Below are 15,967 nucleotides of genomic sequence, written 5' to 3' on the forward strand. Positions count from 1 at the left end.
CTTGCCCTAGCTACACCCTGCCCACACACAGCCCTTAGCTACCCACTCCCTGCACCGTGAGCTACACCCCTCACCACATACAGCACCTAGCTATCGCTTCCATGTACCCTGAGCTACCCCTCTACCCCTACAGAGCCCCAAGCCCCCCTGCCTGCACCCTACGCTACACCCCTGGCTACCCACACCTGCCTCCTGCACTACCTCCTGCCTCCACACAGCCCTTAGCTACCCCCTGCCTGCACACAGCCCCAAGCCCCCCTCTCTATACCCTGAGCTACCCCCCGCCCACACAGCCCCTAGCTATCCCTTCCCTGCACCCTGAGTTACCCCCTGCCCACACTTATCCCCTAGCTACCCCTCTCCCTGCCCCCTGAGCTGCCCCCAGCCCGCACACAGCCCCTAGCTACCCCCCTGCCTGCACCCTGAGCTCCACCCCCTCACTGCACAAGCCCCTAGGTACCCCTGCCTACACCCTGAGCTATCCTCTCTCCCCCCACAGCCCCTAGTTACACCCTCCCTGCACCCTAAGCTACCCCCTGCCTGCACACAGCCCTTAGCTACCCCCTCCCTGAACCCTGAGCTACCCCCTGCCCGCACACAACCCCTAGCTACCCCCTCCCTGCACCCTGAACTACACCCCTCACAGCCCCTAGCTACCCCCTCCCTGCACCCTGAGCTACCCCCTGCCCCCACACAACCCCTAGCTACCCCCTCCCTGCACCCTGAGCTATACCCCTCACAGCCCCTAGCTACCCCCTCCCTGCACTCCTGCCCACACACAACCCCTAGCTACCACCTGACTGCACCCTGAGCTACACCCCTCACTGCATACAGCGCCTAGGTATCCCTTCCCTGCACCCTGAGCTACCCCCCACACAGCCCCAAGCCCCCCCCCCGCCCCCTGCATTACCCCCTGGCTACCCCCGCCTGCCGCCTGAGCTGCAGCAGGTTGCTATTGACTTGGGGATGCCCTTGGAGGAGGTCCAGGACCAACACCACCAACTGTTGGACATTCTCTAGCCCAGGGGACCATCACACTGGCCATTAATGATGCTATCCTCCAGCCTGCATGGACAGTTTGGCACATGCCAGCCTCATGTACCCCCCACCCAAGAGAGCAGAATGACGGTACTTTGTCCCATCCAAGGGGGCTGACTTTCTCTCCCCTCCCCCTTTGGTGGTGGTGCACGCAGTGACCAAACAGGCAAAGCAGCATTCACATGCTTCTATCACCTTCGCCCCCAGTAGAGTGCGAAACGCCTTGACCTCCTGGGCCATATGGTAAACTTCTCCACCGCCCACAGCACTGCATCTCCAATTACCAGTCTCTACTAGCGAAGTATGATGTCAATAACTATGCCAAGCTCGCAGAGTTCCTGGAGGACTTGCTGCAGGACAAACAGCTCTTCCAGGACCTTGTGGAGGAAGGTTGCCTGACTGCCAAGGTGAGCCTCCAAGCTGCAATAGGTATGGCAGATACAACCTTCCGTTCCCTTGCCACAACTGTCTTTATGCAATGGAAGTCCTGGCTGCAGTCCTCTGGCTTCCCGAGGGAAGTCCAGACTACCATGCAGGACCTCCTCTTTGATGAGGACAAGCTATTCTCGGCAAAGACTGATGAGTCCCTCCACTCCCTGAAAGACTCGAGAGCAACACTTCAGTCTCTCGGAATCAACATCCCAGCACCCCGTCGGAAACAGCAGCAACCACCCTTCCGAGCATGCTCCTATGCATCATACCAGGCCGCCTATCCCCAGTACCAGGAACCCGGGTGACAGCACCCTCGTTCATAGCATCCATGACCATCAGCCACCACCATCTTCTCCATCTTACCACGGCATCAACCAGATCCCCATTCTGACGTGTGTGTCAAGAGCTATGAGCCCCCCTGTCACCACCCCTGGCTCCCCCAATCACCTTTGGGGGCTATCTTGTCCTGTTTGCCCACAACTGGGGCAAGATCACCATAGACCATTGGGTACTAGAGAGTGTATGACATGGTTACTCTATCAAATTCCTTGCCTTCCCTTCGCACCGGGGCTCCCCCTGGATGCCTACCAGGAGTCCCTCTCATTGCAACCTCCTGCAACATGAGGCTGACACCCCCCCCCCAAAGGACACAATCGAACCAGTGCTCAGCCTCACTGTCAGCAAGGGCTTCTACTCCCCGTACTTTCTCATTCCAAAAAAGGGAGGAGGACTCCGCCTTATACTCAGTCTCCACCTACTCAACCCTTAATTGGGAACACCGAGTTCCATATGGTGATGCTCACATTGATCATCATCTCCCTCCTCCAGGGAACATGGTTTGCAGCTTTTGACATGGATGTGTATTTTCACATCGACATCCATCCGGCTCACTGCAAGGTCTTTGCTTTCGTGTGGGCAGCAACCACTACCAGTTCAGAGTTCTCCCCTCCTGCATCCCGACGGCTCCAAGGGTCTTGATGAAAGTTTTGTGATCGTGGCAGTTCAGCTGAGACAACTGAGGTACTCTGTGTTCCCCTGCCTAGACGAATGACTTCTGGTTGTGCCATCCCTCACTGAGGCTACATCGGCTGTCTGCACTCTTCACTCTCTCCTCACCACTCTTGGCATCTGTATCAATTAGGAGAAATCTGTGCTCATCCCGACACAGATGGTCCACTTCATCGGTGCCCGCCTGGATTCTGTGGTGGCTCAGGCCTTTCTCCGCAACCCATGCACCACATTGCACTGCTGTCCCTGCCTCCTCAGTCACATGGCAGCTTGCACCCATGTGACACCACATGCTCATCTACACGTGCTATCTACAACTGTGGCTCCTATCGGTCTGCAGACCCCATTTCGACCACCTGGACGCCAAATTGATTGTCCCACGATCGGTCTGGGCCTCCCTCAGGTGGAAAAATTGGAAAGAGTCCAGCAGAGGGCAACAAAAATGATTAGGGGGCTGGAGCACATGACTTATGAGGAGAGGCTGAGGGAACTGGGATTGTTTAGTCTGCAGAAGAGAAGAATGAGGCGGAATTTGATAGCTGCTTTCAACTACCTGAAAGGGGGTTTCAAAGAGGATGGGTCTAGACTGTTCTCAGTGGTAGCACATGATAGAGCAAGGAGGAATGGTCTTAAGTTGCAGTGGGGGAAGTTTAGGAAAAACTTTTTCACTAGGAGGGTGGTGAAGCACTGGAATGGGTTACCTAGGGAGGTGGTGGAATCTCCTTTCTTAGAGGTTTTTAAGGTCAAGCTTGACAAAACCCTGGCTGGGATGATTTAGTTGGTGTTTGGTCCTGCTTTGAGCAGGGGGTTGGACTAAATGACCTCCTGAGCAGGGCCGGCTCTGGCTTTTTTGCCGCCCCAGGCAAAAAAGCTTCCCGCCGCCCCCCCCTCCCCGCCGGGGAGTGCGGCAGGGGAGGGCGGCAAGCCCGGCCAGGGCCCCACTCTCCCCGGCGGCCAGAGCCCCGGGGGGAGGGCGGCGAGCCCAGTCGCGGCCCCGCTCTAGGGCTGGAGCGCCGCGCCGCCCCCCTCCAGGTGCCTCCCCAAGCACATGCTTGGTGGGCTGGTGCCTGGAGCTGACACTGCTCCTGAGGTCCCTTCCAACCCTGATATTTTATGACTCCACAGTGCTGATAGGCACCCACCTTCATGTCCCCTGTCCGAACCATCTTCTTCACCACAGATGCCTTCCTAGCTGGTTGGGGTGTCCACCTGGACGGGCATGCTGCCCAAGGGGCTTGGACTCAGTGCGAGGCCTACATGTACATCAATGTCCTGGAGCTGCGGGTGGTCCCCTAGCTGCCATGCTCAAATCCTCTCCAATAATACAACTGCAGTGGCCTACATAAACAGGCAAAGGGGCACCATGTTCCAGTCGCTCTGTGATGAGTCCATCCTCCTCTGGAACCAGTGTATACTGTCACACTCCCATGTGGACCTCCTGGGTATGCAGAACACTCTGGTAGATGCACTCAGCTGAACCTGGTACCTTAAACACAAACAGGAGCTACATGACCCCACTCTCTGTTCCATCTGCCATGCTTGGGTACCCCTCGCTGGGACCTTTTTGGCCACTTGTAAAAACTGTAAGTTTCTGATCTACTGCTCCTTGGGGAGAAGGGGTTGTGATTCCCAGGGTGATGCTATCCCCCTTCCATGGCAGGGTGGTATCTGTTACGCTTTTCCTGCCTTCCCCAAGTCCTGTGCAAGATCCACTGTGACTGGGCCACAGTCCTACAAATAGCCTCGTTCTGGCCGTGTCAGTTTTGGTTTCCAGACCTATTCAGACTCTCCACCTGCCCAACAAGCCACCTCCCTGTGCTGCCGGACTTCCTTGCCCAGGATTGGGGCAGAGTCTGTCATCTCAGCCCAGGCCTGCTTCGCCTCACGGCCTGGTTTTTGGAAGGAGCTCGCACATAGACAACACCTGTTCAACACTTTGCGGCACATGCTTACGCACAGCAGACAAGCCTCCACACAAGCGGGCTATGCAGCAAAATGGAAATGCTTCACCGCCTGGGCACGACGTCAGCACTTCCCCCTTGGTGCCGTCTCTGTCCCCACTGTCCTGGACTTCCTCCTAGAACTTAAGGCCTCAGGCCTCACTCCCACCTCAGTCCAGGTCCATTTGGTGACGCTTACGACTTTCCTCTCACCAGTGGATGGCCACTCGGTGTTTACCCACTCTAACACCACCCACTTCCTGAAGGGGCTGAGGAACATCTTCCCACATATCCTTAACCCTACACCCCCCTGGGACCTCAATCTTGTACTCTCCGCCCTCATGAGACCCTCCGCCTTCGAGCCCCTGGCCACATGCTCCCTCTCCAACCCATCCATGAAGGTCATCTTTCTCGTGGCCATTGCTTCTGCTAGGCAGGTCATCAAATTGGCTTCCATAATGGCTGACCCCCCAGTATACAGTCTTTCATACAGAAAAAGTTTTCCTTATGCCTTCATCCTAAGTTTCTTCTGAAAGTGGTCTTGGAGTTTCACCTCAACCAGTCCATCCACCTCCCAGATTTCTATCCTAATCCGCACGCCACTCTGGTGGACAGAATCCTGCACTCAGTTGGTGTCCGCCACGCACTTGTGTTCTACCTCAACAGAACCCGTGCCTTTTGCGTCTCTCTACGCCTCTTTGTGGCCACTGCAGAGAGGCTCAGGGCCAAGCCCTCTTTTCACAGTGCATATCAAAGTGGGTCTCTCCTATGTGCTGTCTAACACTCTGCTGCGTGGCTGGATTACAACCCACTCAACACGGGCACACATGACCACTTCCACCTTCCAGGCGGACGTCTCTTGGCATGACACATACAGCGCAGCGACCTGGCGCTCCAGGCATACTTTTGCCACCCATCATGCTATTGCCCAGACAGTGACAGAAAGTGTGGACGTGGGCCGTGCCATCCTGCAGACGGTGATATCTCTTGCATCCTCGCACCCCCCTCCAATCTGATCACTGCTTGATACTCACCCACATTTGAAATACATATAGGGACCATCACTCAAAGAAGAGGAGGTTACTTACCTGTAACTGGAGGTTCTTCGAAATGCATGGTCCCTATTTGTATTCCAATACCCGCTCACTGTCCCCTCTGCTGTGGACCATGCTGATCAGTGGTAAGAGGGCATCACCCCACACAACCTCTTATAACCTCACTTGGAGCACAAGGCAACACACAACGCACGCACAAGTCAATGGACACTGCTACTGAAATCTTCCGGTTCTCGTGCATGATGTGCATGCACACCCCACGTTGGGAATACAAATGGGGACCACACATCTTAAAGAACATTCAGCTACAGATAAGTAACCGCCTCTTTCTGTTTTTCTCTAAAAATGGGTTGTCCATTACTATGAAATTTTAACACCAAGTAATTTTTATGCAGTTTGATGCATGCGTGCATGCACAATATTTGGAGTAGGTGGTTTGGTGTGTGTAGAAGGGAAGTTTGTGAGGGTCAGGTAGTTACGTTTGCAGTGCTTGATATGGTGGTGGTAAAGATGTGTGCCTATGGTAGAGGAGTAGAGTGTATGTTTTGTTGGGTGGCTTAACTTTCATATCTTCGCTTTTTGTGTGTTAGTGTTGGTTATACTATGTATGTAGTATCAGAGGGGTAGCCATGTTAGTCTGAATCTGTAAAAAGCAACAGAGGGTCCTGTGGCACCTTTAAGACTAACCGAAGTATTGGGAGCATAAGCTTTCGTGGGTAAGAACCTCACTTCTGACTTGCATCTGAAGAAGTGAGGTTCTTACCCACGAAAGCTTATGCTCCCAATACTTCGGTTAGTCTTAAAGGTGCCACAGGACCCTCTGTTGCTTATTATGTATGTAGCATCCCCACCTGCCTCACAGCAGTTTTTTGGGATATTCTTTATGGTGTGTTTGAAGACTTCCTAGCCTTCTTCCCACTGGTAGATTTTAATATTTCTGTGTTACTCACAGTATTTCTGAATTCACCAAAACTTGCTTTTCAGAAATCTCTTTTTCTTCTACTGCTTCATTTTGTGACCCATGTGTTTGCCATGCCAAGTACAAGTAGCTAGTAGTCACTGGTTCTGAGCTTCCCTGTTTCTCTCTTTCATTTAACAGGATTTCCCAACAAAATAAACAGGAAATGGCTGAAAGAGCAAAGGAGGCATAATGTTTTCTGAAGGACATAAATCCACCCTGTGTAGAGGTCAAGCATAGGAGTTTATTACACACAGCGTTGGGGGAGTGTCACCTGGCTTATTAGGCTCAGAGACACTGTCAATCGATTACAATGGAATATATAGATTTTCCATGGGCAGGGGAAAGTGACAGGGTAGGGAGTTCCACACCCCGGGATAGGTTTTGTAGCAAGACAAGATAGCACAGTAGCCAATGGTTAAAAGATTACATAATGTCTCCACTCATGGTTTCAAGTTAGCAGGTTAACATTTAATTAATACTTTGATAAAAGGTTATTAGTATAATATATATATATGTTGAATACTGATTTGGAGTCCATAGGAATGGAGCCACTCCTTTGATTGTCCAACAGGTACATTCCTAGGGGTTAAAGCAAAGAAACAGTGAGAGTATATGACAATACAGATTGTCTCCTTTATATTGGAAAGGATCCAGAGAAGAGCAACAAGAATGATTAAAGGTCTTGAGAACACGACCTATGAAGGAAGGCTGAAAGAATTGGGTTTGTTTAGTTTGGGCAAGAGAAGACTGAATGGGGATATGATAGCAGTTTTCAGGTATCTAAAAGGGTGTCATAAGGAGGAGGGAGAAAACTTGTTCACCTTAGCCTCTAAGGATAGAACAAGGAGCAATGGGCTTAAACTGCAGCAAGGGAGGTCTAGGTTGGATATTAGGAAAAAGTTTCTAACTGTCAGGGTGGTTAAACACAGGAATAAATTGCCTAGGGAGGTTGTGGAATCTCCATCTCTGGAGATATTTAAGAGTAGGTTAGATAAATGTCTATCAGGGATGGTGTGGACAGTATTTGGTCCTGCCATGGGGCAGGGGACTGGACCCGATGACCTCTCGAGGTCCCTTCCAGTCCTAGAATCTATGAATCTATCTATGAATCTATGAATCTATGTCTTAAGGCAGGACATTAGCCTTGGAAGAGAGGTGGAAGGATGCCATATTTTTATACTGACGTGCCAATTTTTCATAAACTCAAGGTTGGATCTGTGGGTTGAACGTTCCCTGCAGAAGAGACTGACACAATAGGAACAGGGATCCTTTGTTCAATCTGAAACATTGGATGAAACATCATTATTCAGTTATTGCTTCAACATCTGGCATTTCTACTGACCAAGCATATCTTAGAAAAGGCAATGTTATCTTGTTTATTCTGCTTTTCTCTTAGCTAATCACTATTAGCTAAGCCTCTGGTCTCTTAACCATACTCTGCACTTTGGGTCTGAAAAAGAGCTGGCACAATCCATATACCAGGTTGTTATATAAAATGCTCATGGATTTTAACCCTTCATTTTCTATTTTAATTTATTTTAATTTGTTCTGATTTCATTTGTCCTCCTTACAATAACTGCTAATCAGATATCCTGATTCTGTGCACTTCTGTGCTGGGATTGGCTAGATGCTGTGGCAGATATCACAAGGTTGAGCACCATAAATAGACAGATAAGGCATAAATTAGGGAGGGGTTTTTTTGTTTTGTTTTTTACATTTACAGGCTCATGAAAGTCTTATTGATGGGCACTTTCCTGCCCCAGAGGAGACACTGCAGCACCTGGCAGCCCTAAGGCTGCAGTATCTTCATGGAGACTATTCCAAAATCACCTGGACCCTTGATGGCATTTACCCAGTGAGCAGGCTAAAATCCAAAATCCTGCAGTCAACAAAGAGTAGCGGCACGACCAGTCATGCTCTGGAGAGGAGACGGACCAGCTTTCTGGAAGGAACGTTGAAACGTGGCTTCAAGACTGGCTCAGTAAAAAAGCAGAAGGTGGAAGAAGAGCAGATGATGGAAATGTGGGTGAAGGAGGAGCTCTCAGCTGCTCGGGCCAGCGTAGTGCAGAAATGGAACAAGTTGCAGGGACTGTCTCAGCACCAGGCTATGGTGAAATACATGTCCATTGTAAAGGAATGGCCAGGCTATGGTTCAACACTCTTTGATGTTGAGGTGAGAGGTATATAAACTCAGATAACAACTACTGTCCAAGCAGGCGTTATTCTTGGGGATGAAAAATGTTGCATTTTACACTGGACAGCATAGAGAAACTCTTGTTAACATGCTCCATTCTGCCTGACTCAGGAGCGGCGCCAGGGTTTTTGGCGCCCTCGGCGGGGGTCCTTCCGCACTCCCGGTCATCGTCGGCAATTCAGCGGTGGGGGGGTCCTTCCGCGCTCCTGGTCTTCGGGACACTTCGGCGGCGGGTCCTGGAGCGAGTGAAGGACCCACCGCAGAATTGCCGCCGAAGACCTGGAGCATTGAAGGACCCCCCGCCGCCGAATTGCCGCCGAGGTCGGCAAAATGCCGCCCCCCCAAAAATCATGGTGCCCTAGGTGACCGCCTAGGTTGCCTAAATGGAAGCGCCAGCCCTGGCCTGACTGCACTTGGTGTGATTCTGCCATCAGAGCCACTCCCACTTTGAAAGAGAGAGAGAAAACTTGGGACCTTCCCTGGCCCGTGAAGATGCTGGTGTGAGAAAGGAAGGTACAAAACAGGGAGGGAGATGATTTTCCATCACCTGTTGTGAAAAAAAGCCCCAATCCTTTCTAGTGGGAGACACTCCAAAGAAGGCCTTTAAATAAATAATACAGGCAATGGTGCATTAGATTACTCAGCATAATATTTACTTCAGTAAAATAACTGCTTATGAATATTTACACATTTGTTTTAAGCTGCTCCAGAATTTTCATTTTGCCACAGACTTTAGGACAGCAGTGCCACAGAAACCAGGGAATCTTGAGCAACATTTCGGTGTAGTGTCACATACATGTGAAGCCCTGAAAATTGGGGTAGGAGCTTTGGCTGTGAGGATCTTGCAGCTGGCCCACTCCAAGCTTTTCTGAGCAGGAATTGCTGCTGTTAAAGATTTCTAACTGTGAAAATAAATTATTCCCTGTTTCTCGCAGCAGAAGGCACTGAACGAGATAGGTGAGAGCACTGGAAGTGGGGGACCTCACGGCTCACTCCTAAACCTTCCCAGCAGGAGATGCTGTAGGATTCTCCTGCGGAAGTCCCATTTCCCCTATGGAGGAGGAGTACTGTGGTGTCCAGAGGGAGCAAGAGCTCTCAGGCCCTGCACTATGTTTGATTAAAAAAAATGCATTTTAAGTCTTTCTTAAACAAGTAAGATATCTACCTCGGAGGGTTACAGAATTAGAAGGAAGGATGAGTGAGTACAGAGGGACTGCTCAGACATATTCTGCACTGTTCATTCCAAACCCCTCTGCTCAATGGTTTGACTCAGGATATGTCTACACTTTGAGCTAGGGGTGCAAGCCCCAGCTCAAGGAGACATATCCACACTAGCTCTGAGCTAGTGTGCTAAAAATAGCAGTGCTGCTGTGGAGGCCCTAGCTGCCCTTTGTACATGCATACCATCCCGGCTGGGTACGTACATGGGGTGGCTAGCCCCTCCCTCTGCCAGCACTGCCAGGCCTACACCGCTGTTTTTAGCTTGCCAGCTCAATCACAGCTAGTATGGGTATGTCTCCAAAAACTGGGAATTACACCCACAGCTCAAAGTGTAGACATGCCCTCAGACCTGCAATGCAGGAGTGTCCCCAGGTTTTATTTCCCATTTGGAGCACTGCTGTTAATCTGAGTTTTTTGTTCTCTACAGTGTAAGGAGGGTGGATTTCCGAATGATCTCTGGCTTGGAGTCAGTACAGAGAATGTGTCTGTATACAAACGGGGAGATCCTAAATCGCTGGAAACTTTCCAGTATGAGCACATTGTTTTCTTTGGAGCTCCGCAACCCAATACCTTCAAAATTACAGTGGATGAGCGAGAGATGTTCTTTGAAACCTCCCAGGTATGTGTAACAGGATGTTCTTGCTGTGCATACAGTGTAACTATCCGAGTTCCATTATTTCTGAATAATTACTAGAACCAAACAAAGATTTGAACTTTGCACTTTGCAAGTGAGACCTGTCTTATTAAAAAACTCCTCCTGTAGAAACTGGGCAGGAGAGGAGGAGGGCTTGATTTCCTTTCAACCATGTCACTGCCCAACATTTCCTGAAGAAAGAAAAAAACATGCTGAACCTCATTTAACATGCAAAATACTTTGTTAATGTGGAGTTTATGGTTTTGGGTGTTCCTTGGTCCCCCATGCTTCTCATGCCCTTCCAGAATGTGAAAAGCCAATTAAAACAACTCACATGGGAAAATAATGCAGAGTTACGGTGACCATACATCACCTCTACAAGACCATTAGTGCAGTAGTAACCAATAGAACATGAATTGTAGAAATGCGGCAGTAAGGTGACACTTCCCTTCCAACAGAATCATGTGACCTTAATTCTGCTCCCTTGAATCCCTGCCCTGAGTGGTCCCTCAGGGAAATCAGTGTGTCAGACCTCTGTAAGCCGTTTGTAGCACAAGGTGGAGTGTGAAGACAGATACATTTTGGGGAAACTGAAGAGAAGTTTAATGTTTTTAAAATTCTTGGATTTCTGCTTTCCAAACTCTTTCAGGCAAATCAAAGTACCATATTCCTCTAACTTTTATGTTGAATGGGATATAATACTGATCACCTGCAAGGAATCTGAATAGTAATGATGCTGGCACAAACCACAGTGAGATTTGTGAGACTGTATAAATTGGAGTTGTGATAAGTATAAATCTCAGATTCTTCAGGCCATGATCCATGTGGATTCATTGCTGTTCCTTCTGGGTGCACATGCACTCAAGTTCAGATTTTTTGGCCAGCATTGTCTACTGATTCATAGATTCAAGCCAGAAGGGACCAGTATGATCATCTAGTTTGACCTCCTGTATAACACAGCGCATAGAACTTCCACACAAAAATTACTAGAGCAGATCTTTTGGAAAAACATCCAGTCTTGACTTTAAAATTCCCAGTGATGGCAAATCCACCTGAACCCTTGGTATATTGTTCCAGTGGTTGGTTATCTTCACTGTTAAAAGTTTATGCCAGTGCTTCTCAAACTTTTGTACTGGTGACCCCTTTCATATAGCAAGCCTCTGAGTGTGACCCTCTTACAAATTAAAAACACCTTTTTATATATTTAACTCCTCCCGGTCTTTGTCCTGCTTCCCGGGCAAAGTGTCACCTGGTCGCATCCCCCTCCTGGTTCTCAGGTTACGAAGGGCACCATCCATTGCTTACTTGCAAGCAGCTGGACAGCCTCATCTACCCCCAAAGGCCTCAGCAAATGTCTCACACCCATATTCCCACCACCTTGGCATTGGTGCAGTACATGGGAAACTGAGGTACACACAATATTCATACAAGACAGTAAGACTCACATACAACATAACAAGGGGGAAAACCCCACTTCGTCACAGTCCCGAATAAGAAATGTCCTGCATTCTGCTCCAGAAGGGGGTTCTAGGCTCACCGACAGACACCTTCCTCATTTCGTGGACATATTGGGGCTCATGTACACCTACTCGCCAATCCCATTAATATCAAGGGTCCTGAGGAAACACAGACAAGATTCAGCATTAATGATCTGGGTGGCCCCACATGGCCCAGGCGATTCTAGTACTCTGATTTGGTGAACCTGTCAACGTAGTCTACAATGTCAGTATCTGTTCTGCCCAAGGTAGATCTTGTACACAGATCCAGACTTGTTACATCTGATAGCCTGGATGCTGGCTGGTTAACAACCATCAAAAGAAGCTGTTCAGAAGAAGTCCAGAACATCTTGATACATAGCAGAAAAACCTCTGCTAGAGTGACTTGTACAGGAACATAGAAGAGGAAAATTCAGGCCCTATGGCTGCTCCATCTTACATGGTGCTCCATAAAGATGACTTTTAAGCCTCACCTCAAGTTCCTGCCTAAGGTTGTTTCCAATATTTAAAAGTATATTCGCCTTCCAATTTTCTTTGTCAAAAGACTCACTCAAACCAGGGGGAAGTCAAACTGCAGACCCTTTGATATGTTAAGGGTTCTTTTAACCTAGAGATTTTCTGAATGGGTATCTAACTGTATTAAATCATGTGAAAGATAGCTAAACTAGATCCACCCATGCAGATTAGAGCCCCTTCCACTGGGGCATAGGCAGCTTCTCTAAGTATCCCTATTTCAGAAATGTGCAGGGCAGCTACATGGGGATTACCCAGCACTATTCCCTAGTTCAAGCTTAATGATCATATGCTCACTTGGTAGAATTGTTCCGCAATCTTTGTTTAAATAGGACTCCTAGAACCAACCTCCTGACTCTGAGGTAACTGCTGGCTAGTCCTCTGAAGTGGAATCCATCTGAACAGTTACTCGAAGACGATGGAATGGTTACTTACAATAAATGTGGTTCTTCGAGTTGTTTTGTCCTCATGGATTGCATGACCTGCCCTCCTTCCCTGTTACTATGGCCTCCTATACTGTATGGATTTTTTATTGGCAAAGGAACTGAGGGACCGTTTGGCCACTCTGCCCTTATTCCTCGGGCATGAGGTCCTCTGGGGCCCAAGCATGACCCCAATGGATGTTGCTGGCCAAAAGAGACTGATTTTGAGTTCATGGGGTGCATGTCCACCCAGAAAGAACAGAAGTTGAATCCATGTAGACAGCTTATCTCAAAGAACCACAGTTACTGTAATGTAATTAATCATTCTGGAGTTTGTTAGGGAGGGGTAAAGTATTATTACATTTCCTGGTTTTGGTTAAGGTTCCTGCCCATGCAACCTTAGTTTGGCCTCATTTCCTATACTTTTGAGTTCCTGACTTTGGAAATGTTAATATTTTAAACATTGTTTTTTAATGTAATTTATAAAAAATCATTAGACCTACCAAGCTGTGTCCATTTCTAAATTGAGTCACTGCATAATCACAGAGCTGTAACCCACCATTATTCCTCATCCCATGCCCTCACAATCTGTCACTTTTGGTATCCCATATCTATTGCCAGCACTTCAGGGCAGTGACTGTGTCTTTCTGCAAAGTGCCTCCTAAACCTAACTACTATGTTTTCAATCTGCCTACCCATCCTTTCACTTTTTTGTCCAGGTGGGAGAGATAATAAAGATCATGAAAGCCTACATCAACATGATTGTGAAGAAACGCTGCAGTGTCAAATCAGCTGCCAGTACGGACAGTCACACTAGCATCTGGACTAGGTGATGAGAAGGAACCCTTATTCCATTAGCCAGAGGCACTTGTTATGTGGTGGGAGTTTACAACTTGCCAGCAGGACGTGTAGCAAAGATTTTTTTTTAAGAACTTCACTTGACTGATTCCTACGTAGAAACAAACTGAAATCACACATCACCACTTACAGTACCAAGGGATTTGCACCTCATCCTAAAGATGTTAGTTAACATCAAAAACTGTTATATTAAACATGAACAGCCGAGATTTGTATTCATCTTGGTTGTTTGAGGGACACTGTCTTAAAGAAACAAAGCCACAAGCTTCTTCTTATCTGTCGTCTTCTACCTTTTTCACACTTGTCTGTCACACTGTCAAAAAAATACAAAAGGAACAGTTCTGCACTAGAGGAGCAGAATTGAATAGCTTTCAGTTTGTCGAAGAGCAACTGGGATCTGGGAATTGAGCTAAGAAAATATTTGTTTTAATTTATTTTTCAGCCAAACTTAAAGTTGCATTCCTTTTTCCCGGATTTTACATTTTGCCTAGTTAACCTTGTGCTGCATCAAGTAACTTGGGTTAGACTAAAGTATTTTGGTCCTCAGGAGCCTAAACAGTTGGTTGCCACAGCCAGAGAACAGGAATGTGTTTGCATGGTTCTCTCTCAAGGACAGGGGTGGGCTGTCTGAAATGGATTCTACTCAGATTCAGCTCAAACTACATTCTAAACAGGCCCTGGTTGAAAAATGAAGGGTTGTCTATTCCTGGGGGCATGAATGCCATTTAGTTGCATTTACAAGGAAACAGCTGTTTCAGCCCCCACCCCCAATTTGAGTTCAAATTCATCACTTTAAATGTAGTGACTTGGGTCCTGCCATACGATTTATTTACATTTAGGCTTTTAGGATGCCCTGGAGGGAGGGGACAGTCGCCTTAGAAAAAGTGGTGGCTCTTACTAAGCAGATGAACTACCCTTCCTTCCACTCTAGTCTAACAGGAAAGACCACCACTCATTCCAGCAAGAAACTTCACATGCCGCTAAGTTGTAACTGGCTCCTTTACCAGTAAAGTTCCTTCCTTCCACTCCATGGGGCTTTTAGCAAAACCCAAAGAGAACAATTTGTTGTCACAGAAAACAGGACTAGTATAGTTGGCATATTTCTCCTCCCCCTATCCCCCAACCATTCTGCAACATGCACACACCTGTCACTAGGCTAAGCACGTACAGGGTTGACATTACATTTTTTTAAACTGGAATTTTGCCTTAAGAAGCCTTATTGATGAGTCTTACAAGAGCCCCTTTTTGTCACTTCCATAATAAACAGATGACCAGGTGGCAACTTCAAACGGTCAGGAAAGCAGAGGAGATAGACAAAATAACACTGGTCACTTTGCATATTTTGGTCAAATACACTGAATGGAGTCTTTTAATATATTTAACCATAGCTCTAATTTCTCCTGCCCTACTGGTATAGTCTAGCTCTTGGGGTAGCTGCAGGCAGCTTGAACCCAGTTGGGAATGTTAACACCCCTCACTTCTTGTTCTGACATGCTCATTTCTATTACAGATTTCCTTCTGCTTTCTTTTTTTAATTTGTAACTGGCTTTACAAAATGAAGGTTTAATAAATTATTGGCTTGCATGGCCTGTTTTCCTTCACAGATGTTGTGCACAAACTGTTGTGTGCTCATGTGTACCTGTTTATACAGAGATCTGTCACCCAGTGCTGATATGCAGACATCTCTGAGCATGACGGGGGAAAGCAGCTGCTTAGCAACAATGTGAGTAGCAGATTTTGCTTTGGTGACAAGTTGAGAGGCCCAGGATGGGATAGAAAATGTTTCAGGCTCTCTTGGTGTTGGTGCTGCACAGGGTGATCTATTGGATGGAGATTGCATCTTTGGTTACTGGGGGAGAGCCCAGCCCACCCCTGAGACATTTGTTGCAACTGGGGGTTCTGTATCACCATTCCTGAACAAATAACCAAAGGAGGAAAGGGGGGAGAAATTCAGAGAGGTGGATTACCTCCCAACAGCCCTCAAATTCATCGTATATATGGGCTCCGTCAGCCGGGTTCCCCCAGCGTTTAGTATGCAGCATTACCAACTTGTATTTTGGGGTATTCTTTTGGCTAGTGTTGGGATTTCAGATGACTTCCAGTCCCCTCCCCCCTTCACAAAGTGCAGTCTTCCAAAAGCCAGCAGTCTCACCCTTCCCCTTGCTGTTTTCACAAGGTGGGGGGAGAAGGGAGCA

General features: G+C 48.0%; 1 protein-coding gene across 1 annotated transcript in view; it reads left to right on the plus strand.

The window, feature by feature from the left end:
- Positions 1-15,356, plus strand: part of LOC128845636 (unconventional myosin-X-like) — a 253,086-nt gene extending 237,730 nt beyond the window's left edge. The window contains exons 39-41 of the mRNA XM_054044498.1: positions 8,158-8,607; positions 10,277-10,468; positions 13,634-15,356. Coding sequence (XP_053900473.1) covers positions 8,158-8,607; positions 10,277-10,468; positions 13,634-13,747 — 756 coding nt within the window. The 3' untranslated portion in view covers positions 13,748-15,356. The remainder of the gene's footprint in view (positions 1-8,157; positions 8,608-10,276; positions 10,469-13,633) is intronic.
- The last annotated feature ends 611 nt before the right edge of the window (positions 15,357-15,967 follow it).

Source organism: Malaclemys terrapin, chromosome 11, assembly GCF_027887155.1.
Source record: "Malaclemys terrapin pileata isolate rMalTer1 chromosome 11, rMalTer1.hap1, whole genome shotgun sequence".
Taxonomy (NCBI): Eukaryota; Metazoa; Chordata; order Testudines; family Emydidae; genus Malaclemys; species Malaclemys terrapin.